This window comes from Tachysurus fulvidraco, chromosome 4 (assembly GCF_022655615.1).
Source record: "Tachysurus fulvidraco isolate hzauxx_2018 chromosome 4, HZAU_PFXX_2.0, whole genome shotgun sequence".
NCBI classification, from domain to species: domain Eukaryota; kingdom Metazoa; phylum Chordata; class Actinopteri; order Siluriformes; family Bagridae; genus Tachysurus; species Tachysurus fulvidraco.
In genome coordinates, this window is record NC_062521.1 from 10,467,418 (window position 1) to 10,493,768 (window position 26,351).

Genomic DNA, 26,351 nt, shown 5'->3' on the forward strand with positions numbered 1-26,351 from the left:
AAGCTAAACATGTCCTTATTTATTTGTTTGTTAGTTTGTTTGTTCTTTAGCTCAGATGTTGACAGTACAGGCTTTTTAGTCAGTGACAGGATCTTCAAGCCTTTATCTTTAGATTCCCAAACTGACGTCATACTCTCGGCTTTCAGATCTATGAGACAACACGAAAGCACATCACGTTCACATGCATCATGTTTATTTACCCACTGATATACACACAATAATATTAGACACATATGTCAGCTTAAGACCACTCAAAATATGGTACAATATTTTGTTAGATATGAAAGAGTACAGAGATACCATAGACTGACCAAAATGTCTCCATAAAGAGATGAAATGAACACTTTTTATTCAAATGTAACTTTCTTTACAAAAAATCATCTACATGATTGTGATTTCTTGTAAAGACACAGAGTTCTCCCCCATTGATGAACTTTTGTCATGTCCAACATAATCTTGCAACAAATTGCTATCCAGCCATGAGAACCATTTCCATATGTTCTTCTTTTGTCAAACAGATTCTTAAAGACAGGCTGAATATTGTATATAATCTAAATTAAATATGCTAGTAATTAAACAAAATTTTTGGGACATTTTTCTAAAAAGTGTTTTCTATGTATAGAGTCTTTTGGAACACATATGAAGACACCCTCTGCCATAATAGGTCCAGACCTTTATTGTGCACAGTTCAAAAAGACAAATAACTCTGGGAAAAACAAAATGGCAAAAACATAAAAGCTACAGTATGAACAAGACTATGGCAAACATGGCAGCAAACAAACTCAGCATCAACAAAAGCTTGACAAAGAGCTAGACAGAAACCGGAACTTACATAGTGGTACAAGATGAAACAAGAAACAGGAGTGAGTGATTAGTGAGGCATGTGACAAGGAAACATGCAGGGTATGATGGGTATTGTATATCACCCAACTTGTTTGATTTTGTTTGTTCCACAAAGGGTCGTTTTTAAACCACCAAAAAGAGTTTTTGTTCTGTTTAACTTACTTTGATATGTTTGATTCTATTTGTTTCAAAATTGTAATCAATTTTATGGGAGGTTATTAAGAGACTCAGTTTATTAATAACAAATAATGTTGTCTCTCATAGTTTTTGGTGATGAAAGGACTGAAATTTAGAATAGGCATATTTAATTGTGCAACATGGGACACTATTTTGGCTTACATTTACATAAATAATTATATTTAGCAGATTATTTAAATTTATTTACAGACGAGGAAATACAAATACATCAAGTAAAAGACAATACAAGTAGTGCTACTATACAAACATTTAATTGAGTGCTAGAAGAGGTAGGAGTTGCAAGAACTGGTGTAAGTTTATTTTTGTTTGTTTTTTTACAACTTGGTGGTTAGTTAGGTCTTCAAGAAAGATGTGGGTTTTTAACAATTTTTGGGAGATAGTGTTGGATTCTACTGTCTGGAGTGAGGTTGGGAGTTCATTCTGCTACCGAAGAACAGTCAGATGGAAAGTTCTGGAAAGGGACCTCGTGTCTGAGTAGGCACTACCAGACATCACTGGGTAAAGTTGCATGAAGGAGCATAAAATTTGAGGAGAAAAGGGAGGTTAGAGGGTGATGTTCCAGATAAGGTCTTGTACATGAGCATCAAGGCCTTGAATTTGATGCAGGTGGCTACAGGTAGCTATTGGAGGGGAATGAAGAGATGTGAGACGTGGGTCCTTATTTTTGGCTGCCTGAGAAATCCAATAATTAGTGGGTTTCTGCAGAAATGTAAAATGTAATATTTAGAATAACAGCAAGAGTGTTCTGCTTATTAACAAAAAGTCCACTCCACATCACTGTATCACTGTGTCTCACTGGGTGTGCAACCAGTTTGTTAAAATAGTTGGACTTTTATTTTGTACCAACTGTCAGCTACTGTAGAACAACATATCACTGATGAGAACAATGAAGAAATATATACATTCCTATTTGATATGTTGTTGGTTTTCAAGGGTTTCTTTGTTCAAAATAACAAGCAAAAAATTGCAGCACCAACCTTGGATTTGTAAGGCAAATCTGCTAACCACTAAGCCACAGTGGCCCATAGCTTAATCAAAACTATTAAAATCAATTATTCATCTAGTCTAGCCACAGAAGGTAGAGAAATATTATATTGACCTTCTTTGTTAAAAATGTTCATGATGAGCAATATTCCTAGAAGCAGGTTCAAACTGCCTGGACTCCTAAAGATGGAGTTTTAGGACTTTTCAGATCTCAATGCTATGCTGAACAAGAATGCAACCTGCCTCATTGCAAAGATACACCTAGGCCAATCATAAATCTGTCAGTAAGAAGATAAACAGAGATCAATAATAGAAAGAAGCAGAAAAACAAGAAAAGAAAGGAAAGGCATAAGGCTAAAAAACAGGCAGAGATAGAGAAGAAAATCCAAAAAGTTGAGGATTTGTTTAAGGACACTCTCACTCTCACTCATTTTCTACCGCTTATCCGAACTACCTCAGGTCACAGGGAGCCTGTGCCTATGTCAGGCGTCATCACACAATCACACACTACGGACAATTTTTCAGAGATGCCAATCAACCTACCATGCATGTCTTTGGACCGGGGGACGAAACCCGACCATGGAGGTTAGCACATGCTAACCACTAAGCCACCGTGGCCTCTGGTTAAGGACATAAAACAGTTAATTATAAATGACTAAATAAAGACAAGAACGGATCAGACGCTGTACCTAGACAGCTGGAAGAAGATACTGTAATAAAGAAGATTTTATTGTCTTAAGTTTTATTTCCAGAAGTTCAAGAGAACTCTGAATCACTTTTCTTTTCATATATTCATGTATTCTTTTTGATAATCGAATAAATAGGTTGTTAAGTCTACTTTGAATTAGATCTTGTATGATTATAACTTTTGAAGTTAAATTATAAAAGTAACATTTACCCACCTTAGAACTTGCTCATGTCATAGTATAACACTCGCAGTGAAAATATTGATAATGCATTTCAAACCTCGTCACAAGAATTTGGCTGTAAGAAAGGCTGAGAACATTATGCTCTGGTTATGTCCAAAGAGGTCAGAATTCACAATGAAATCCAATTTGCAATGTCATAAAGTGTAAAAGACCAGGGAAATGTTAACTAAGTCTGCATTCTATTGTAGGAAGGCTCGGTGCATGTTATAGTCTTCATCAGAAAACATACGCAGGCATACACTTGGAGAGTGCATCTAGGTTTGTTACTGTCTTTGCATTCTAATTACTTTTACTTATTCTAATACTGTTTAATTATTTGAAGGAGATTTTTATTTGTAGTTTTCTTTTATTTTACTTTACATATATTATACACAATTATCTGTATTACATTGCTTTTAATAAAAACAAGGCCTCCCATTGTGAGGACCCTGAAAAGACAAGAAGGTCTAAGTCTGACTCCTTCATCTAAAGATTGAAACAGTAGTTTAGGTAGAAGAACTTGAAGAGGATCCTTTGCTAGAAGACCGAGGGACTTCGAAGGACACCTGCGAGACCAGCTCTGATAGTTGATCTTGTGTTTTCAACACTAACCCGTGCAATATAGGACACATATCTTAGCGGGATTGTGGAAGGGTTTCCTACACAATCCAAAAACAAGTGTCACCAATGGACACGTACATCAGTATAAATTACTTCAGGTAGTAAGGGTGTTCTGCTACCACAAGCAGAATGGCTCATTGAACCTTGGCATCAATTGTCCACTGCCTTGAAACTTTACTGGAATGATGAACACCGTTCTTCCAACTGATGTCGGTGCAGAATCTGCCATAGATATTCAACTAGGATGAGATTTGATGACTGCAAAAACATATAATATGATATGCACCATTTTTGTACTTGTCAAACAATTTGGTCAGCACTTTTGCCCTATGTATGGGGAGAGTGTCATCCTGGAAGATATCACTCCCATTAAGATACCATAGAAATGCTTCATCATAAGATAAAATAGCTTACTCAAAATTACATTCTTATTGTATTCTTTACTGTACTGTATTTTCATTGGTTTCTGTCTGAGGTAACAAATTTACTCAAATTATTAAAACACTCACTTTGTTTTTTAAGCAAAAGTAATAAAATAAGTAATAATATACTGAGGATGACTACTTAATTCCTATTCCCTGTTGTATAAAAGCTTTCAGAGGATCAGACTGGTATTACTTAGTCATGGTATTGCTGAGCAGAGTTATTGCCAAGCCACTTATACACATACAGAGTGTGAAAAATATCTTGAGGGCTTCAGGTAACTTGAACAAGAAGATTTGCAATGAAATCAGATTCTTCATTCTTTGGCCCCAATGTTTTGTGAGAAAGGACAAATATGAGGCCAAAGGAAATAGTTATTTGCTGGGAGGACAAAACATGTGTATAAAAATCTGGGTGTTAACTTTTCTGCTGGTTTAAGATATCAGCAAGCTGTAAGATGGCCCATTGTGGTCAGACTCAATAGAGGGACAAGAGCTGGATACAGAATGAGTGTCTTCGTAGAGTTAGGCACAGACACACAGAGCAGCCCGTAAGGAACATATCCCTGTCTGCCTCAATGCCAGCTTCTTCAACATTAGTCCATTTGTTTGAAATGCAGTAAGTACATATTTCTATTTATCACATTGCTGTATGATTTAAATCAATAGTATAAGGATTTAAACTACTCTTATTTAAAATGAATTTAATATTTTGCTTAAAAAATAATTTATTTTGTAATATTTAAATATCAATATAACTAAATATAATTAATAAATTAACCAGTAATTAACCTGTCAGTCGAGCTTGTTGATTTTAAATTTGCTAATTTCTGCATTATGGATTAATGTCCTGGTGATGAATGTTAAGTTTGAATGTAATGGAAATGTAAATAACAGCCAGGCATAATGGTAATAATAATGAATATGTAGTTTCATCATGCACATTCCTTCTAGTAACTTCTTACATGCCTTGTTTAGACATTTGATTATTAATGTCTTTATTTTGCTAGGTTGTACTACTGTATATCATATCATCTCTGCCAGAATATACAGGGAAGACTTTTTTTTATGACATTTCTCTATCAAAGAATACATCTATGCTGATTCACTAGGCCACAAACTAAGAATATGTCATCAGTCTGACTCATTTGGGAGGTACACTTTGAAGTTTATTTTGTGATCTATTTTGATGCCAAGACTGAAAAAAAAACTAAATATGTAAATTCACACTACTTCTAATAACTGTAGTAATTAGAAATAATCCATAATGAGAAAATAGATATATCTTTTGAAGTGATTAACAGGGCAATAGTATAGAATAACATAAAAACAAATAAGACAAATCACAAAACACTTGAGCTTGTTGAAATTTAAAAAAGTGCTTTTCACATTTAAACTTTAAATTTAAATTATATTTAAATTTATTAAAATTCAGAAATAAGACATATTGATAGGTTGTCATTCATAATTTTAATCTAATATAATGTAATGAAAAGTTTCATTTAATAATAACTCTTTAGTAACTGTTTCAATATTTGAATTATATTATATTATATTATATTATATTATATTATATTATATTATATTATATTATATTATATTATATTATATTATATTAGAACTATATTTATCTAAATATATAATTATATATTTGGTTATTCTAATTAACTTGTGTTTGTGAACTATGCTTTGGGCTGAAAAAATATAATGAAGTAGTTGTCTATTAACTATCAACTGCCCATAAGTATAACAACCGCTTCTTCCTTAGCTTGTCTTCAGAATATTAGGGTGTGTCGAACACATGCAAATATCATTACACTTTGGGCTGTGTGTGGGATTCCAACCAAGAAGGTGTGCAGTACTATATCCACATAAGATTTCCTATGTTTTCTAATGACTTAAGTTCATTACATTAATATACATTAATGTAAAGTAATGGCTAAGGCACCTATCTAAAAAAAATCTGAGAATATACAAAAAAAAGTTTCTTACAGAGATAAGGAAGATTTTCCAGAATTTCTTACAGTATATATATATATATATATATATATATATATATATATATATATATATATATATATATATATATATATATACTGTTTAGAACATGGTAAAAACAAAATCCACTTTTTATGACAGTGTCTTATATAATACTCTCCCTTAGGTTATGCTTCATACATTATGCTTTTGTCTGACTTGTAAAACTGGAACACAGTAACAGTATCCTGTTCCGCTTTTGTTCAGTGTAGAAATGGATTACCTTTACTGTTAAATGAGCCAGAGCTGTTACTTAATGGCTTACAGGAATTCATCCACCTATTTGTGTAATCCAAACTGTTCCCAGTGCTTGGGGTATCTCTCAACATCTGATACACTGAAGTTAGCAATAATATGCTCTAATATTTCTCTCTCTCTATCTCTCTCTCTCTCTCTCTCTCTCTCTCTCTCTCTCTCTCTCTCTCTCTCCCTCCCTCCCTCCCTCTCTCTCTCTCTCTCTCTCTCTCTCTCTCTCTCTCTCTCTCTCTCTCTCTCTCTCTCTCACTCTCTCACTGGAAGGACTTTACAGCTCTACCTGTTGTATCTGTGTACTATTCTCATGTACACCGGTGTAGGTGAGTCATGGAGTTCTGTCCTTAATCATACAATTTTTAGTAGTAGTAGGTTAAAGCACTCTAATGACTCACATCATTGTGAAAAGAAAACAAATACATAAAAGGAAATATTCAGGGAAATAGAATAACTCGAATTTCATTTAAAAGTGATAATTGTTGAAAGTCTAAATGAATTCCTAAGATCTCAGAAAATGCATATCAGATGTACAGTATATAATGCATATAATGCAGAGTTATCAAATGTAGCATAGTTACAAATGTAGCATAGCATACATTGCTCAATAGTAAAACGTATGAACATAGATTTTTATCTTGCCACAGACAACATTATAGCATTACTATGCTGTTAGGTTACATACAGTATAAACCATATAAATGAAAAACTGTCTTATTTTATATAGAACATAGAAACTCTAAAGCACATCGCAATTGTATGACAAAAGTGTAAAATGTTGTGTTACCCTTGTAAAATGTGCAGTTACCCTTATTATCTTTTTTATAGCTGCAAATCTCAGTGACTGTGAAGCAATAGGAAAAATATGCCATGCCCACGCAGAGTGTGTAAAAACACGCAACAGCTTCACTTGTGTTTGCCTGCTTGGATACAGTGGAGATGGACTACAATGTGAAGACATAGACGAATGCACTCTTGGTATTCAAAGCTGCAATGTACAAGCGCACTGTAAGAACACACCAGGCAGCTACAGCTGTGTATGCCTGGTTGGATATTCTGGAGATGGAATTCAGTGTGTGGATGTAAATGAGTGTCAAACCGAAAATGGTGGCTGCCACAATGATGCAATTTGCACTAATACAAACGGGGGGAGAACATGCCGGTGTAAGAGTGGGTTCACTGGAAATGGGCTTGACTGCACTGATGATAATGAATGCAACAGGCCAAGTATATGCCACTGGAATGCTGTCTGTACTAACATTCCTGGATCATACATATGCACATGTATTTCTGGATATAAAGGCAATGGTAACTATCTTTGCCTGGACACTGATGAATGTTCAGAAATTCCAGGTGTGTGTAATTCCTATTTGGGTTTCAAGGGCTGCAAGAATCTACCGGGAACCTACCAATGTCTTTGCAGCACTGGCTACCAGAGCAATGGGAAAAGCTGCATAGACATTAATGAATGTGCAGACAGTATCTGTAGTAGGTTTTCTAACTGTGTGAACACTCCTGGTTCTTATCAGTGCACTTGTCAGGAAGGTTTTGCTGGGAATGGTATAACTTGCGTTGATGTCAATGAATGCAGTGGGGCGAATCTTTGCGACCCAAACGCATTGTGTATCAATGTGCTTGGCAGCTATGAGTGCTCATGTCGCACTGGTTTCCTTGGAGAAGGGTTCCAATGTACCGACATTAACGAGTGTAAAGAAAATAATGTCTGCCCAGTTGGTGCAATCTGCGTCAACACTGCAGGCTCATTCCGCTGTGACTGTGGTCAAGGCTATATTTTCAATAAAACCAAGTGTCAGGATCTGGATGAATGTGCTGTAGGCCTCTGTAGCCACCAGGCTTCATGCACAAATTCTCCTGGCTCGTTCACATGTGCGTGCCTTCCTGGTTTTGCTGGTGATGGTTTATCATGTGTGGATGTGAATGAATGTGCTACGTCCCACAAATGCCACTCCTATGCCCTATGCACTAATCTTCCTGGGAGTTACAACTGCAGTTGCATGGTGGGCTACACAGGTAATGGCCTGACACTATGCTCAGACATTGATGAGTGTCAACTGGACAATGGTGGGTGCAGTGCCAAGGCCAGATGTGTTAATAGCATGGGATCCTTTTCCTGCCTCTGTTCCTCAGGGTTTAACTTAGTCAATGGCACCATATGCCAGGACATAGATGAATGCCTGGTACTGGAAAAGCCTTGTAAGATCAATGAGAAATGCTCTAATATAGAGGGTTCATATGAGTGCTCCTGCCTCACAGGGTTTACTCGTCCCAGTAAGAACGCAGGATGTTCTGATGTTGATGAGTGCCTAATACATCAGTCATGCCATCCCAATGCTACCTGTGTCAACTCAGTTGGTTCTTTTATGTGCACTTGTAAAAATGGCTTCAGAGGAAATGGTATTTATTGTGAAGATGTGAATGAATGTGCAGTAGAGGGTGCATGTCACCCATATGCTTTGTGCCACAACATCCCTGGTGACTTCTCCTGCCAATGCCAAAAGGGCTTTGAAGGAAATGGCTTCACCTGCTTGGACGTGGATGAATGCGTGCAATCAAACACTACCTGTCCTGCTACCTCAGCATGCATTAATTCTCCCGGAACATATGTGTGCTCTTGTATGAATGGTACTGTGGTATACAATAACACCTGTGCTCCACCTAGCATATGGTGTAGCCCTCCTTGCCATCAATTTGGACTCTGCCACCCTTCCCCCATGGGATTTCAGTGTGTATGTGATGTTGGGTTCAAAGGGAATGGATTCATCTGTACAGACATCGATGAGTGTGAGCAGAATATGTGTCTCAGGAATGACACTGAGTGTGTAAACAGTCCAGGCTCATTCTCTTGCACCTGCAAAATGGGTTATTCTCAAAATGGAACAGAATGCATGGGTAAATATTAACTTTAATTTTCATTTTAACCATGACAATCAGTTAGATTACAAACATTTCTCCTTCTCATTTGTTTCCTCTGTTCCCAAGATGTGGATGAGTGTACTTCTGGCAAGGCTGAGTGTAGCGAATTTGCACAGTGTGTCAACACTGAGGGGGGTCACCTGTGCTTCTGTCTCAATGGCTTCACTGGAAATGGAAAAAGCTGCTCTGGTAAGCAAAATTTCTCAATCCATACACCTTTTAGTTTTACCTTTGTTTGGCCTCTCCTTTTTTTTTTAGTTTTGGGCTTTTCCCCTGACCCTGTCCATTTTGGATGACTTCTAGACATTGATGAGTGCCAGTCTCAGTATGGAGGGTGTCATCCTGCTGCCAGCTGCACTAACTTTCCTGGGTCCTACAAGTGCACTTGCCCACCGGGTATGCCCGGGTCAGGGTATGATTGCATGGATGTGGATGAGTGTGTGGAGAATTCAACCTGGCACCACAACTGCAGTCAACTTGCTTTGTGCAACAACACAGTAGGCTCCTATATCTGCCATTGCCTGGAGGGATACCAGGGTGATGGCTTTAACTGTGCAGATGTGGATGAATGTCTGCTACCTTCACGCTGTAGCAGCAAAATGATTTGCCAAAACACACCTGGAGCCTACACTTGTTCTTGCATTCTGGGTATGGTATATGATTCTGGCACCTGTGTGAGTGAGAGTGAATGTGTAAACAGCACCCATGTGTGCAGTACACATGCTGAGTGCAATGCCATACTGGGGTCATACTACTGTTCCTGCAGAGAAGGCTTTTATGGAAATGGAATGGAGTGCAGGGATGTGGATGAATGCAGCTGGACAGGAAAGCGAACATGCCCACAATTTTCCTACTGCTTCAACACAGAAGGCTCTTACTACTGTGACTGCTGGAAAGGTTATCAGAATAATGGGACACACTGCAAGGATATAAATGAGTGTGAGATAGGTAATTTTACCTGTCCTGACAACAGCACCTGTATCAATAAAGAAGGGGGATACTTTTGTCCATGCAATGATGGCTTTGTTTCCAAAAACTCCCTATGTTTGGACATTGATGAGTGTGCCACAAGACCAACACTGTGTCCTAACTCATCTGATTGCAAAAACACAGTTGGATCCTATTTCTGTGAGTGCTGGGATGGGTACTTGGGTAATGGAACACACTGTAGAGACATAAATGAATGTGTGGATAAATCTCCATGCCCAGAGCATACTGCTTGTGTCAATATAGAGGGTGGATTTCTCTGCCAGTGTGAGGTTGGGTTTTCCAGAAACAGCACAAACTCTTCCCACTGTAAAGATATTGATGAATGTTCAGAGACTGATCTGCTGTGCACTAAAGGGACCTGCATCAACACTGCTGGTTCATTCTACTGTGTGTGTAATGAAGGATTTTGGAGCAATGTGACAGAGTGCTTCGATATAGATGAATGCTTGGTATCCCAGAATGGTACAGTATGCCAGGCTCACTCTACTTGTGTGAATGTGCCAGGCTCTTATGAGTGTAGGTGCCATATGGGTTTTCTGCTGAATGGTTCAGTGTGTCAGGACATTGATGAATGCAAGAAAAATGCAAGTTTTTGCACTGAAAACTCACAGTGTGTAAACACTGAAGGCTCTTTTTCATGCCCTTGTTTGTCTGGATACAAAGCTCAGGGGCCAAACTGCACTGACATTGATGAGTGTATGCTCACCAACTCCTGCCGTCAAGACCAGCTTTGCACAAATTTGCATGGTTCATACCAATGCTCTTGTGCCATGGGGTACCAGGAGGAGAATGGAACCTGCGCAGATATAGATGAATGCCAGAATGCCACAGCAGTTTGTCACACTTTGGCTCGGTGCTGGAACAATGTAGGGTCTTTCTCCTGCCACTGCCCCTTGGGTTACACTGGGGATGGCACACAATGCAATGATATCGATGAATGTTCTTCCACCTCTCCATGCCACATACAAGGCAAATGCATCAATACACCAGGATCCTACATGTGTGTGTGTTCTCCAGGTCTGTTAGCTCTTGGGCCACTCTGTGTAGACCTAAATGAGTGTCAGCAGAATCGAGGCGGGTGCCATCCTTCTGCTATATGCCAAAACTCTATAGCTGGTTTTCAATGCCAGTGTGCTAATGGCTGGGATACGACAGCTCAGAAGGGAAGCGGTTCATATGGATGCACTGACAGAAATGAGTGTCTCTCAGCTACTGCTTGCTATGGCAACACAATCTGCACAAATCTGATTGGATCCTTCAGTTGCACCTGCCCTGGTGATAATTCCAGCTGTCAACAGTCGACACAAATTGGTTAGACATTACATAAGCACAACACAAAGTTATTTAGTTTTTTATGTGTTTATCACCTTTGAATACTGCAGTCAGCTGTAACACCAATACCTGCTCTAAATGTGCATTGTTAGCATTTTTTTAAGAGGTTTGTCAGCATGTTTGACCTTGTACTGTACTTAACTTGTTTCTGGTTACCTATGAAACAAAGATATTTATTGGATTTTCTCTCAAAAGGTTCCTTCAAAGGATAAATATGATAGGAAAATACAAGTGGCTAGAAAAGCACTTGAACTAACTTTTATTTCTTTAACTATGTGTCCCCAGAGAATGTACTGTACCCTTTTGGACTGGATGTTGGTGATATGAGGGTACCAATTTCAACAGCAGATGGACACTCTCCATACATTACTCCTCCTGTAGGGTTTTCATTCATGGGCAAGGTCTATGAGAGATTATTTGTAAGTATACCAGATTTAAAAGATACATAAGTTGTACATACATAAGTAAAATTGTGTTATATAATAAAAACTAGTGTTTATGTGGCTCAGAAAGGTTTGCTTAGTTTTCAGACAATGGCCTGGTTCAGTTCCAGACGGTTGACACGAATGAGAAACCCCTTCTTCCTGTTCCATTCCCTAAAGGATTTAGTGGCAATGAAAGCAAGGCCATGTTAGCTGTTTTCTGGGATGATGCTGACCTTACCTTAGGAAATGGAAAATTATACTACAAGGTTAGCAAAAGAAGCTTTGCATGAGTTCATCAAGTATGCTGTTCATAATAATTTTGTGTTAGATATATTATTGGATTGTGCAGGAGTATTGTTTATCTGCAATATGAAAGGATAGAAAAGCTGCATTAGATTGGTCCCAAATTTCCTTTTTTTTCTATTAACTTAATTGGAGCTCTATTTTGCAGCTACTTACAGATCATGTCTTATTTATCTCCCCTCACCTGATCAATTCTGTGTTTCACTCTCTAATAGGAATATTATCAGTTGAACATGACAGATGTGTACTCGCAAATAGTCTTCAACCGGACATGTGCAGATGTGACTCAGTTTGAGTTAAGAAGAGGGAAACCTGCATTCACTCCCACATGGATTCTGAAAATTACATGGGACCATGTCCTGCCCATCTCCTACCAGAAAATCAACTTGTCTGAGGTAACCTAGCAGTACTAATGCCCTTTTACAATGCATGCTGTCTGTTATGAAAAGGTCGTATCTGAGGTAGTACAGTATGGTGAAAACTATAGTAGTATAATGCATTTCCCCAACTAATCAAAATATGGAACATTTTATTGAAGATAAACATTTTATTGAAGATGAACATCCTGGAACATGATCCTACATTATGCATATGTAGACTGAGAAATGTTTCTTACACAAAACTATTTGTTTTTAATGGTATTTCATAGACAAATACATTCCAAGCAATCTTGACCACGGATGGTATTCGTTCTTTTGCCTTACTTCGTTACGGCAACATGAGCTGGGGGCCCGGACAGAGGATTTACCATGATGCTCTGATAGGCTACACTGATGGCACCAGCACCTTCTACAATGAGAGTCCCAGCCCAACTAGCAATCCGTTTGGCCCAGGTGGTCGTTATCGACCCCAGAGCATTGTGGGCAACACAGGCCAGTTGGGGCAGCTTCTGTATGACCTGACTGGAGATACAGTGATCAGATCAGATCCTCAGAAAAAGTGCCAAATCTGGGCTCTGAAAGAGCCAGATCCTAAAGAGTGGATACTAGAGCTGGCACTATGCCCTTGTACACGTGCTCAGGCACTTGACAATGTGGCATTTGGTCCTGAGACGTTACCACTGAAGAATGCCACATATGTACAGAATCTGCGGGGTCTTCGTTGGGGTGGAACTGCAAGTCAAGTGTTTCAGTCAATACTCTTCAACAAGCAAAATGCAGGAAAGAGGTGTGTGTATCATCCTCAAGGCTCTCTTCTGGCTGGCTACAGCGAACGATACTTTACGAGTGACAAGATACAAGAGCATGTTGGTAAAACAGCTTTTCCATTATATATCATATATCATTATTCTATTATTTTATTATAAATATAAAAAAAGGCTTTTGAAATCAAAGTATGCCATTCATTATTTACCAGCCATAGAATATTTCTGTAGACAGTGGCATAAAAATATATAAAATGTTTGTATCTGTTAATGATTTTCTCTTATTTTTGTCTTCAGATATGGATCTCATGCCCTTTCAGTGGTGCTGTGTCCAGTCTTCCTTTTGCCATCTTTACCTGGCTAAGAGACCACTAGACCGATGTCAGGGCTATGGCTGGACTCATACAGACCCCAGCATTCCAGAAAGAACAGGAGCACCTGGCCTTGGTGAGAAATACCAATAAACAAACACATACATTTAATGTTAAACACTTTTGACATTTCTGGAACATTAAATAATACAGAAGTTATTCTTATATACTGCAGGTAGGAGACAATCACATCCCTGTGAAATGTGTAGTTTCCATATTCTTAACAACAATTTGATCCGAGGCATACAGTTTATTTCTAAAACGAATACAAAAGAAAAAAGCTAAAGCTAAGTTGGTCTCAGTTGAAACGTAATAGAGACGTTTTGTTGTGGATTGGACAATCAATGAAAGAAAAGCAACTGTGAATATTTCTGGACTTTATTTATTTTTTATTTATTTATTTGGAATAGCATTCAAGAGGGTTATATCATTACTTCAAAAAAAGGTCAAGTATGTATAAATTTAACCTTATAAAGGATAGCTGGGTTTCCACTTAAAGTCACTACATAATGTATGTTGCTTTATTATTTATTTCAATAATTCCAAAATATAATAGTATATAGTATATATAATAGAATAGTAGACCTTTGACTGATACTTTATGCTAGAAAATCATTTAAATATTCGTATGCAGATTTCCTTTGTATTTAAAACCCTTTATTCTACATTGAAAATTAAGCATGTTAAAACTTTTTTAAATATTCATATGAGTGTAACTTTAAATGTTCCCATACTCTTTTTCCTTGCAGGTTTGGCATATGGAAGCCTCCACTTTGTTACATTTGATGGAACTAACTACACCTTCAAAGCCATAGGAGTGTTTGTAATTGTGCGTCTGTCCTCCGGTAAAGGCTCCAATGTCTTCACTCTGCAGGGAGAGACAGGAGTGCTACAGATTAATGGGCAGCCCGGACAAGTGCCAGCTTTAGTGCGCTTAGCTGCATACCATCAGGCATTTGGCAAGGTTCAAAACATATTTTTATTTGATGTGATCGACTTCCTATGTAGATTCAGAATTTCTCTTTAGCTAATAAGAAAAAAAACAACAACCTGGGTTTACATAGTGCCTCAATCATTTCAGTCTGCAGCTCTGTAATCTGTAGGTCCACCTGCTACCCATATTTGCATATTGCTATGCTTCTATGCAAAGTTTTTGAATCTGTTTTGCTGTAGGTGGAATGGCGGAGCTCTGTGTCTGAAGAGAAGCTCATTGTACTAATCAATGATGTGGAGTTTCCTGTGTTTGCAGGTTCGTACAATAATACCAAACAGATTTGTTCAGACACCGAGCTGGTTATAAAATAAGTGCTCAGTTAAAGTGCCTATTTAAGCCTATTTTTATGTCCAAGAGTAAGAATTCACCATTCATTCATTTATTCATCTTCAGTAAGTGTTTTTCCTGGTCAGTGTTAAGGTACATCCAGAGTTTTTCCCAGGAACACCAGGGTCAAGCAAGGAGCACCATGCACACAATTAGTCTTAGGGGCAGTTTGGTGTAGCCAATCCCCCTACCAGGAGGATACTGTAGAACTAGACACAGACCAATGAAGGACATATTTAATTCCACTGAGACTGTAACCTCAGCTCAGAATCAAACATGGTACCCTGGCGCTCTCAGGTGGCAACACCAATTGATGGTATTTAAAAAATCGAAAATATTTAACTCAAGCACCTCCTGCTGTTCTTACAGGTGTAGTACATTCTGTACAACAAGGCTTTGCATTGCGCTGTCCCACAGTGCAGCACTGTGCTACTATCTATGAAGGAGGACTGAATGTGGCTGTGTGGATGGGAGACGCCAGGAGACTCGCTACTCTGGTGGAGGTCCCACAGAACTTTTACAACCGCACCGTGGGCCTTCTGGGCCTCTGGAGCGCCAACACTTCCGATGACTTCCTCCTCTCCAATGGATACTGGCTGTCCTCACCTGACAACAACCCACCTTCTGAGAACAGACTCCTGCTCTTTGGACAGTCATGTGCGTGGATCTTATCACAGATTAACTAAATAAAACTGAATATAGGAAACGGTTTTTAGTCTCTTTAAGGCTTGTGCATACTTTCCTGTTACTTATTAAGTCCAGTTATTATTTATATGCTAAATAAATTTTTCAATGTTAGGTACTATTTTTTATTTAAATGAAATGTTTTGAGTCTCTTTAAAAGTTTTTTATATTGCTAAGAATTGAAGTTATGTGACATATAAATATAATTTCACACTAACCAAAAAAGCAGAAACAATAGGCAGATAGCCAGTAACAAACACATCTGGGCTAATTCTGAAAAGGTTCATCTGCATTGTAAATCTATCAGTTATATTAAAACACTCTTTCATGAAGACATCAGATTTATTATTATTATTTACTAATATTGTGTTTTTCCATTGTTGCCATGTCTTTCTGTCCCACAGGGGCTGTTCCTCTTCCAGAGAGTCTCCTATTCACCACTTCTCCCTTAACACCCTTTCAGCCTGTAAGCACAGAGCTATTGATGGCATCAGTTAGCCCAGACGCACTGTCCAGACTTCAGGAGACATGCAAGGGCAGCATGCAATGTGTGCATGACATTCTAGCCACAAATAACACTGATCTGGGTTTACAGAGTCTGCAGGATCAAAAGCAATTCTATAAGTTTGCGGTTTCCTTTGGTAAGACCTAATGATCCTAAACAAGCCAGTGTGACCATCTGATAGTATTTTAACAATCTATTAAAACTTTTGCAATCAAAATTATTTTTGATACCCTGTACACTTGGAAAGTGTTGTTTGAGATCAGATTGGGATTACATTTATACCTGTTTTATATTTATATTTTATTTGTGTATGTTACATATTTTTACCTGAAAGTGACGAGATTACGTGTAAATACGTTTAACGATTGTTATTTTTATTTTTATTTTTTTATTATTATCCCCCAGACACTGATTATAATTTGTACAGAATTATTGTATATAATATAACTACACTCCATATTGTGGAAAAGGGGTTAATACCTAAAGGGTGATCCACTGTATAAATCTGTTGCCTTCACTTATTTCTGGTAGACTTGCTTTATAAAATACTTTTTATGCTTGTGTGTCATGAATGTCCAACATACTGGAAATACCTAATCTCTCATTGTCCCTGGTTTATGATGTTTAATTAAACTAAAGCTAACTAAACTACCTACAGTAAATCATGCCTATAAACAGGAATGTCTATTTTAAGCACTACTTTATTTTTCCTCTGAAACAGGTAATATACCACCCGTTTTGAGTGAACCTACGGTGATCCGCTGTAAGGTGAACACTACAATAAGAGTGCAGTTTGTAGCACAGGATGCTAACAGAGACTCAGTCAGCTTCTCCCTGCTCTATCCACGTCCACCTTTGGCCTCCATAGGAAAAGGTAAAAGTCAGTTAAGATTGACAAGCTGCTTATTGTACTGTGGATTGAGGGTTAAAAGAGACTGCTGTTTTATCTGTGTGCACCTCATAACCCTGTTTCAATTAGCATGAATAATTTACAAAAATCTAAATATTTACTGACACACCTTTATTATTGAAAAGGAAGCTGTGAATCATAGGCTATGGAAAATAGAGGAAGCCACGTGTTTTAGCCTTTTATTTCTTAGACTGTACTGCTTGTTTTTAATTGACTTGTTATCTGATTTGATTACTGATATAATAGTGTGCTTATTCCTCTGGCAGATGATGGAGTTTTAGTGTGGACTCCATTAAATATTCAACCCGTGCTGCTCACTGTGCAGGTGAGCGACCATATGTCCAGCTCTCTGCTTATCCCCATTCTGCAGCTGTGCAGCTGTCTGAATGGAGGAACTTGCCAGTACCAGAGTGTGGCAGAGAACCACTTACAGGGAAAATTCCAGGTAACTACATTCAGTACGAATGACGTCATTGTGTGAGTCTAATTTGATCTCAGTGTATATTTTTAATATACTGTTCCTATGACACACTCTTTCATGTGTTTTTGTTCATTCTTCTATGATATCTTGCATTTTTTGTTCCCCACATACATGCTGTTATTCATTTATTCTTAACGCTTATATTCCCAGGTTGTAGGGTGTCTATGCCCACCAGGTTTTGCTGGACAATACTGTGGAAATAGAACTAATGTATGTAAAGGTCAGCCTTGCTTCCCTGGAGTGGACTGCTACAGTCAGACAGATGGGGACAGTTTTAGCTGTGGAAAATGTCCATCCACCACTGTATCTAATGGCAAAGGAGGTTACAAATGCTTTGAGAATGGTAAGCATCATTCACTTTATGATAAAAAAAATTAAGATAAATGTTGTTGGAAAACTAATGAAATCTTGCAAAGGCTTTGCTGAAGGTAGAATAAATTGCTCTTCTTCAAAACTCTTTGAACACAATACATTTTTAATATGTCATTTAATGGTCCTGAAAAAATGGTGAGTTTTTACCGATCACAAAAGTGCTCATGCATAAAATATCATTTTAATATGAGGTACCTCCATCATTGTGTCCATAAATGGCCTCCTGTCTCACTTTTATTCGGTAGAAGTTTTCAAAAGTTTTAACTAGCTCCACTTCTTTACAGCTTTATAAAAACATTTCAGAAGGTATCTTATTATTGTCAACTAATGCTTCTTACTGTTGCCAACAGACTTCTGCCTTCCTCCTTTTCGTTTTCCCTGTCACGAGATGGCAGACTGCTACAGTACTGGCTATAACTACACATGCCTCTGTAAGGCTGGCTTTTCTGGTGATGGGCATGATTGCACAGGTATATAGAGACATCACCCTTACAATCGTTCATACATTTACAAGACATGCTTGTAGTCACATGATTCCTGTCATACTGTACACAGATATAGATGAGTGTCAGAACCCTGAAACCTGCCCGAATGCAAAGTTTGAGTGTGTGAACACACCTGGCTCAGTGTACTGCTCCTGCCGCTATCAGAGCTCTGTGGATTCCAATGACTGTGGTGACTAACTTTACTCTTTTTTATCAGTTATTTTATTACACTGATAAATAAAACAGATGTTTTAAATTTAAACAAATGTTTCATTCTGGGGCTTTGTGCTTTTAGGTGATTCTCCAAATCCTACAGGTAAGGCTAGATTTCTCCTTTTTTTTTTCAGCAAAACCCTTCTAGTGTAAAAAAACAAAAACAAACAAACAAACAAACAAACAAAAAAAACGCCAAAAACTGCAGCATCATCTTTAAAATATAATGCATATTAATCACTTTCTGCAAATATATTGCATTGTATTTATTTAATGGTGACAATAAAGCTTTTTTCATAACCTTTTCACCCATAATATCTAAACCATTTGCACTGTGCTAAAATATTGTTCTACATCCTTACATCCCGAGCTACAAGGGTGTTTTCCTTCAGAAAGTGTAGATTTGTTTATTGTATTCCTTTCCTTGTTGAGTACAAAGTAAAGTTGTCAACTTGCAACCATGACTTCGATTTCATATGCATGTGCTGTGTGATAATAATTGGACTTTTTGACACTTTACTACTCTCACAATTACTCCAACCTACAAATGTGGGTTCTCAATATGAAGACTGGGAGAATTGCAAACAGAGATTTTGTTTCTAGATTTAGTGACATTTTAGATTACTTTCGTTAAGGGGGGGGGGGGGGTAAATATCATGACTGAGGTTTACATATAGATGCCTACGTTACTGTTTCCTACAACAAATCACTTATCACCCTTGTTTCCCCTCTTTTGTTCCCCTCTGTTTGGTGGTATCTTCTTGGTGATATATACATGTAATTAAAGCAGGTTGTTATAAACATTTCTTTAATATCCACTGGAATATTAATATCCAGTGGCAGCATGTCCAGGGGCAGGTGTGTCTCCTTCATTTATATTTAGAATATAAATTTATATTACGTTTATGGCATTTGCTTTGAATTCTCTACTAGCAACTAACAATTAATACATTAACACTGGTTCACTAGGTGACAGACTTAGGATACCATGAATCTAAAACTCTGTTGGGAGAAATTATAGCACTTTTTTAAAATACATACAGGTGCATCTCAATAAATTAGAATGTCATGGAATAGTTCATTTATTTCAGTAATTCAACTCAAATAGTGAAACTCGTGTATTATATAAATTCAGTGCACACAGACTGAAGTAGTTTAATCTTTGGTTCTTTCAATTGTGATGATTTTGTCTCACATATAACAAAACCCACCAATTCACTATGACAAAAAATTTGAATATGGTGACATGCCATTCAGCTAATCAACTCAAAGAAACGATTTAAAGTACTTCAGTCTGTGTGTACTGAATTTATATAATACATGAGTTTCACTATTTGAGTTGAATTACTGAAATAAATTAAATTGTGCAATGATAAGAGCTTTGAGGTAAGAGGGAACAGGTCCATTTATGGTTTGTAGGCAGGGATCACAGTTTTGAATCTGATGCATGAAGCTACATGAAGCCAGCAGTGGGAGCGCAGTAGTGGGGGGTATGTGAGAATTTAGGCAGGTTGAAAACAAGTCATTCCCCTGCATTTTGGATCATTTGCAGAGGATAAATTCTGTTCAGAGTTAGACCCGCCAGCAGTAGTCCAGACTTGAAATGACAAGAGACTGAACAAGTACCTGAGCAGCCTGAGTGGACAAAAATTGATGAATCCTTCTGATGTCACATTAGCAACATTTGAGGAAGACAGTTTTGATTGTTCATGGTTACCCCAAGGTTGCTAGCAATGGCCGAATTGGAGATCGGAGAGTCGTGCAGGGATTATAGCAAGATCCTGACTTGGGGATGAATCACCTGTAAAGATCAGCAGTTCAGTTTTGCTGGGATCGAGTTTCAGCTGATGAGCTGTCAATCATGATGATATGTCCACCAGACATGCTGAAATCCAAGCAGAAGCCGTGGTATCTGAGAAAGGGAAGGAGTAAATAGCAGTATAGCAGTGGTATGGGAACACATGTGAGGATATAACTGTACCAAGAGAGCAAGTATAGCTTGAGAAAAGGAGAGGACCAAGTACTGGTCCCTGTGGGACAGCATTGATGCTGATGTCAATCTCCTCCATGTTACCTGATATGAGCAACCATCCAGGTAGGAATCAAACCATACCCATGCTGCTCCACGAATTTCAAAACTCCTAAATGTGGAAAAGAGAGTCTTGTGGATGACTGTGACAAATGTTGCCAAAGGGTCGAAGAGGATGAGGACAGATGACAGCTTGGCCAATCTAGCAGCATGCAGTTTCTCAGTGACAGCCAAAAGGGCAGTCTCTGTGGAATGTGCCAATGAAGCCAGACTGTCTGGGATTTTAGAGGCTTTAGGTAGTCTGTAGCCAAATCCCTAACAGACAACTGTTTGTCTGTTTTAGACAACTCATATAGCTTGTTATTTTATCTTTTTAAGTGACTAATATTGTAAATAAAATGTAAGTATAATGCAATGTTTGTATTTATTTGTATTAATTTCCGCAATTTTTTATCTGTATCTTGCTGCTTGCTACTGTAGCTGTCATTTCCTTTGTGAAATTTAGTTAGCTAGTTACCAGCTTAGCTGCTTTTTGTGATATGGCAATTCTGTTGACCTGATCTTTTGAAAAGTCTTTGAAATGAGCTTTCCTTATTTTATAAAATGCCAGTAACTGGAATCATTTTAAACTCTTTTTAATTCAAATTGCAAGTCACGAATTCTAAATATATAAAAACTGTAATTACTATACAAAATACAAAAAAAATACTAATAAATAAATAAAAATTCCTAATAAGTCAAGTCAAGTCAAGTCAAGAAGATTTATTTATTTTTGCTGCCAGACTTGCCAGAAATACAGACCTTGGACATGAAATACCATCAGCTTTACTATGCTATTTTACAGCAGCTTTACTATGCTATTTTTATATAATATTAAGGTTGAATTTTGCTTTCAGGTTGGAATATTTTTAATGTCTCAGTCACCTGGAGCAGTCAAAAGTCTAGACAAGAGCAACAAAAACAGGTGAGTGCAGGGATGCTGTACAGCTTGAATTGTAATTCAGGTCTCGGTTATTTTTGTGCCTTAGGGTTTTAGGATTTCTCTGGATGGAAAGTTAGAATGGACAGAATTCACAGTGCATAGTTTTCTGTTTTCATAGCCTAATTAATTCCAATGTAGCTTGGATTGATATCAGAAAACATTATATCTCATTATCAATAGCAGGCAACAGCATTTGGAATGCAACATAAAACTAATAACTGCAATAATTCATTGTTCTGCAGCTGGAGCAAATCCTTTCGATGGGTTTCCAAAATAAATTCTACAGCACAATATCCCAGCCGAACTCAGGATCAGAGGAAGGGAATGAGCACAGAATCAATGTGTCTAGTGACACTCCTCATTGGTACGTCATGGACTACCTGAGCCGAGTCGGTCACTACTACGGCATCAGATCAGCTTATGTAGGAGGTAAAATAGCGTAATCAATCTATAAGCTACTTTTATTTATCAGGAATCCTGTCAAAATATTAACCATGATACATTATATACTGAGGTTAATAAACATAGTCATGTAAGACAAAATATGACTATCTGTGCACTCCCATTATTAATTTCATGTTTCACTGTTTATCACACCTATGTCTGCTGTTTTCTCAGACCTAGATGAGTGCCACACCAACAAGACACTGTGTACACATCCAACCGTGTGCTACAACACTTACGGAGGCTACAGATGTGTGTGTAATGGCACTGATATGAACAATGCACAATCTTGCATTTTAGGTAAGATCATCAAGAGAAAGTTTCCAGTCGTTCCAGTTGTTTCCAAGTGTGATATTAGCTACTAATTTTTTTAATGCTAATTTTGGAAGCTGCTTTTTTAAAATTGTGAAATGGATGTCTGTAAACAGTAATTATTGTTTGTTACTGTATAATGTCATAATCAAGAAAAAGTGCTATAGTTGTTGCCATGAAAAAAATCAAGAGTAATAGTGTACTTGTTTCTTTGTCTCAGAAAGGGATGGTCTTAATAAATCAACTGGCATATATGCTACAACATGGGAAGATAGTAAGGCCCTGATTCTTGGTTTGGTCCTGGGCATTGGTATCCCTCTCCTCCTCCTTCTGCTGCTGGCAGTTCTGGCCTGCTTCTGCTGCTGTAACAGGAAAACCGTGACTGGAGAGTAAGTATAATATACACACAACTTACTGCAAAACAACACATACACACAGTGAATGTCATCATTTAAAATTCACCAGGTGTCACTATTGAAATGTATAAGATTTGCTGATCACTGTAAGCCACTACCTCTACTACAGTTTGTTGTTCTGGTCTGGATCTCATTCATCATGTTAACAAGAAAGGACATCAACCATGACCTCAGAGAAGCAATTGTCGCTAAACATTAATCTGGGAAGGGTTATAAGCCCATCGCTAAACAATTTGAAATTCACCATTTTACAGTAAGAAGGATTGTTTACAAAATGGATGCAGTAGCACTCTCTTTTCTCATCTTCAAGAACCTTTTCTCCCATAGACAGCTCTCTGGTCTCTGTTTGATCCCAGGGCTTAATCCAAGAGTCGGCATTCAGAGATATAAATTGTTCAAACAATAATTCTTACAATTAAATTAAATAAGGCTTACACCTGTCTATCTATAATATTTTCCAATTTTTTTTACTTGCAAAATTGATGGGTTTAAAAAAATTCTGGCAAAAATTGCAAAAACAAATCAATTGGGCTTGCAGTTTCTATACTGTATGTAGTAAGCTGTTCTAAACACAGCAGGAACCACAATGATAAATGTTGATACAGCTCCACACTTGTAATATTTGCAATATCTGAAGGTGAAAGACCTACCAGAATGACTTACCAGAAATATCCAATAGATGGTGGTATTACTTTGTTACTTACCCAGCATTATGCCTGGAATAATATTAGCATTAATATTATTATTTTTTTATTAAAGTATTCACATTAAGAAAATAAACCTACAAAATACATACATACATACATACATACATACATACATACATACATACAGTGCTCAGCATAAATGGGTTTTTTGAAAGCAATTTGCAGTTTTATTAATTTTAGTAAATTTTTATTAACATTATAGTGTGGTCACCTAACATCTTTAGAATAAGAAAAAAAAACACATTTAATTTAAAAAATGATTACACCCTACAACACATTTAACTAAATTTAATATTTTATATGGGCTCCTTGATTTTTAAGAACAGCACCAATTCTTCAAGACGCTGAATGAACAAGTTGACGACATACAGATACATCTGTCTTTTTAAATTCTTGAAGTATGGACTCTTTCAGATCCTGGATGCTGAATGGAGAATGACGTTCAACTTGACTTTTCAGAATACTTTTCACAAGTGTCTACTGGGTTGAGGTCTGGTGACATGCTTAGCCATCGAATTACTTTTACCCTATTCCTCCTCAGAAATGACCCAGTGATCTTAAATATACTGTATGTTTTGGGTCAATATCATGTTGAAAGAGTGCCCAGTGACCTAGGGCATGGAGTGATGATAGCATCTTCTCCAGTATTTCACAGTATGTTTGTGAATCCATGGTGCCATCTATGAAATGCAACACCTGCAGCACTCGTGCAAACTCGTGCAAACCCACACAAGAACACACACACACACACACACACACACACACACACACGCACGCACACACGCGCACACAGGCGCACACAGGCGCACACACACACACACACACACACACACACACACACACACACACACACACACACACACACACACACACACACACACACACACACACACACACACACACACACACACACCCATATCCTTTACTGTTGATACCATGCATTTTCATTGTACTCCTCACCCTTGAGGCTTTTTTGTGCAAGGGCTTCAGCCGTGGCTTCCTTAGTGGACAACAGCCATGCATGCCACTCCTTAGTGTATGCCGTACGGTGTCACAGGAAACACTCACCCCAGTTTGATTTTCAAATGACTTAGCCAACTGTGAAGTACTTTTCTTTAACTTCTCTCATTACAAAACGCTCTTGACGAGGTGTTAACTTGCGGGGACGGCCTGGAAGTCTCAGGGAGCTTCCCACAAATTCATCCTTTCATGACAGTATTCAAGCTTATTACTAATGCTATACTAATTTTCTTATGACCTTGAATTTCTGTGCAAAGAAATTATTTTTACAGAAATTATTATTTTCCTTGTGACATTTCTTTTCCATGTGCAGCCATGTTTGTCAGCATTACATGGGAGCAATTTTCTCTCTTAAGTACAACTCTTATTCCTCAATAATTCTGTGGCCACCTATGAGTTGATTGATCTGACTCATCTGCTGATGAATTCCTGTTAACTACAAATTTATTTTAAGCTTTCTCCTAACACATTCATTGGAGTGTACTTATTTTTGCACCATGATCTTAAATAATTTTGTTAGAATAGTTCCAATTTTGCCTTTGGTACTGACTGATCTCATTTAAATCAAATTAACCAAATTTGCACAAACATGTTATTGTATAGAATCCCATAGCAAGTTTTAATTTTAAAGCAAGATGGAGGTTCTTTCATAAATGTGTCAGGTGTACTCATGTATGCTAAGCACTGTGTGTACGTATATAAAATCCATATTAACACTCTTATCATGTTTTAGTAGTCTTTCTTAAAGCTTGATGATTAATGATTTTAATGAGATGAAACTTCCAGGACATGTCCATCTGGCACAGTGATGTCACTTGCATTTATAAATACTGTATTTCCCCCTGCTGAGTTAATCCATTGTATATGTTTTTTTTAATGTACTCTAATAATTTATAATAATTTGATAATAACCAACATACATTACTTTTAGCTTTTAATGTGGCACTACTGATCATATAGAACACTGATCAGGAGCTTGTGTGTGTCTAGCTCACAGGGGGCTATATTGTGTTGCTTTATTGGGATAACCATTGTGGCTGTATATATGACATGGGATATTAGTCTGCAGGGTATTAAAGTCTAACTTCCTCTTTCTGTCTTTCCCTGTTAAGAATTCCTCACTTACTGCCGGAATATGTACAGGAGCATTTCAGCTCTCATTTCAACTACAGCAACCCTGCCCTGCACTACAAAAGCCACAACAGCCAACGTATACTTGACAACATCACACCCAGAAACAAAAGTTATAATCCAGCTTGTCCCACTTATGACAACTGCTCTCATGACTGCAGTTGTATGCATGCTGAAGAAAAGAAGATCAATATATAAAAGAAAACGTGTATCAAATATTAACGATTGCTTTTTTTTAACAGTGCACTTTGATCAAATGTAAAAGATATTAATTACACATGCAGGCATGTATGGATGAACTACAAGGTGTGTTCATTGACCACTCATTTTATTTCATTTAATTCATGAAGTTATTACATTGCATTAATGTTTTCATATAATTTCTATGCACTCTGTCCAGAGCATATATGCAATTATCAGTCATTTCAGCATGTTTGTTTGTATTGATGAATAAACCTGGAAAACAAGATGACTTGTAATGGAAGTAAAAGGGCAATTACTGGACCAATTAACAATCTTTCAAATTATATATATATATATATATATATATATATATATATATATATATATATATATAT

At 37.4% G+C, this 26,351-nt stretch overlaps 2 protein-coding genes across 2 annotated transcripts; both read left to right on the forward strand.

Annotated features, from left to right (window-relative positions):
* Positions 1–4,464: 4,464 nt before the first annotated feature.
* On the forward strand, positions 4,465–9,492 carry LOC113644937 (fibrillin-2-like). The gene is made up of 5 exons (XM_047812099.1): positions 4,465–4,595; positions 6,533–6,588; positions 7,091–9,172; positions 9,263–9,385; positions 9,455–9,492. The coding sequence occupies exons 1-5, from the start codon at positions 4,555–4,557 to the stop codon at positions 9,490–9,492; spliced, it is 2,340 nt and encodes a 779-aa protein (XP_047668055.1). The 5' UTR covers positions 4,465–4,554.
* Positions 9,493–9,527: 35 nt separating this feature from the next.
* si:ch73-105b23.6 (mucin-like protein) lies at positions 9,528–26,270 on the forward strand. The gene is made up of 21 exons (XM_027150089.2): positions 9,528–11,497; positions 11,804–11,937; positions 12,042–12,209; positions 12,462–12,641; positions 12,896–13,496; positions 13,688–13,837; positions 14,511–14,725; positions 14,935–15,010; positions 15,452–15,739; positions 16,171–16,407; positions 16,993–17,145; positions 17,448–17,626; positions 17,813–18,005; positions 18,385–18,504; positions 18,590–18,709; positions 18,815–18,835; positions 21,658–21,725; positions 21,986–22,172; positions 22,362–22,487; positions 22,720–22,888; positions 25,755–26,270. The coding sequence occupies exons 1-21, from the start codon at positions 9,595–9,597 to the stop codon at positions 25,969–25,971; spliced, it is 5,505 nt and encodes a 1,834-aa protein (XP_027005890.2). The 5' UTR covers positions 9,528–9,594; the 3' UTR covers positions 25,972–26,270.
* Positions 26,271–26,351: the final 81 nt, after the last annotated feature.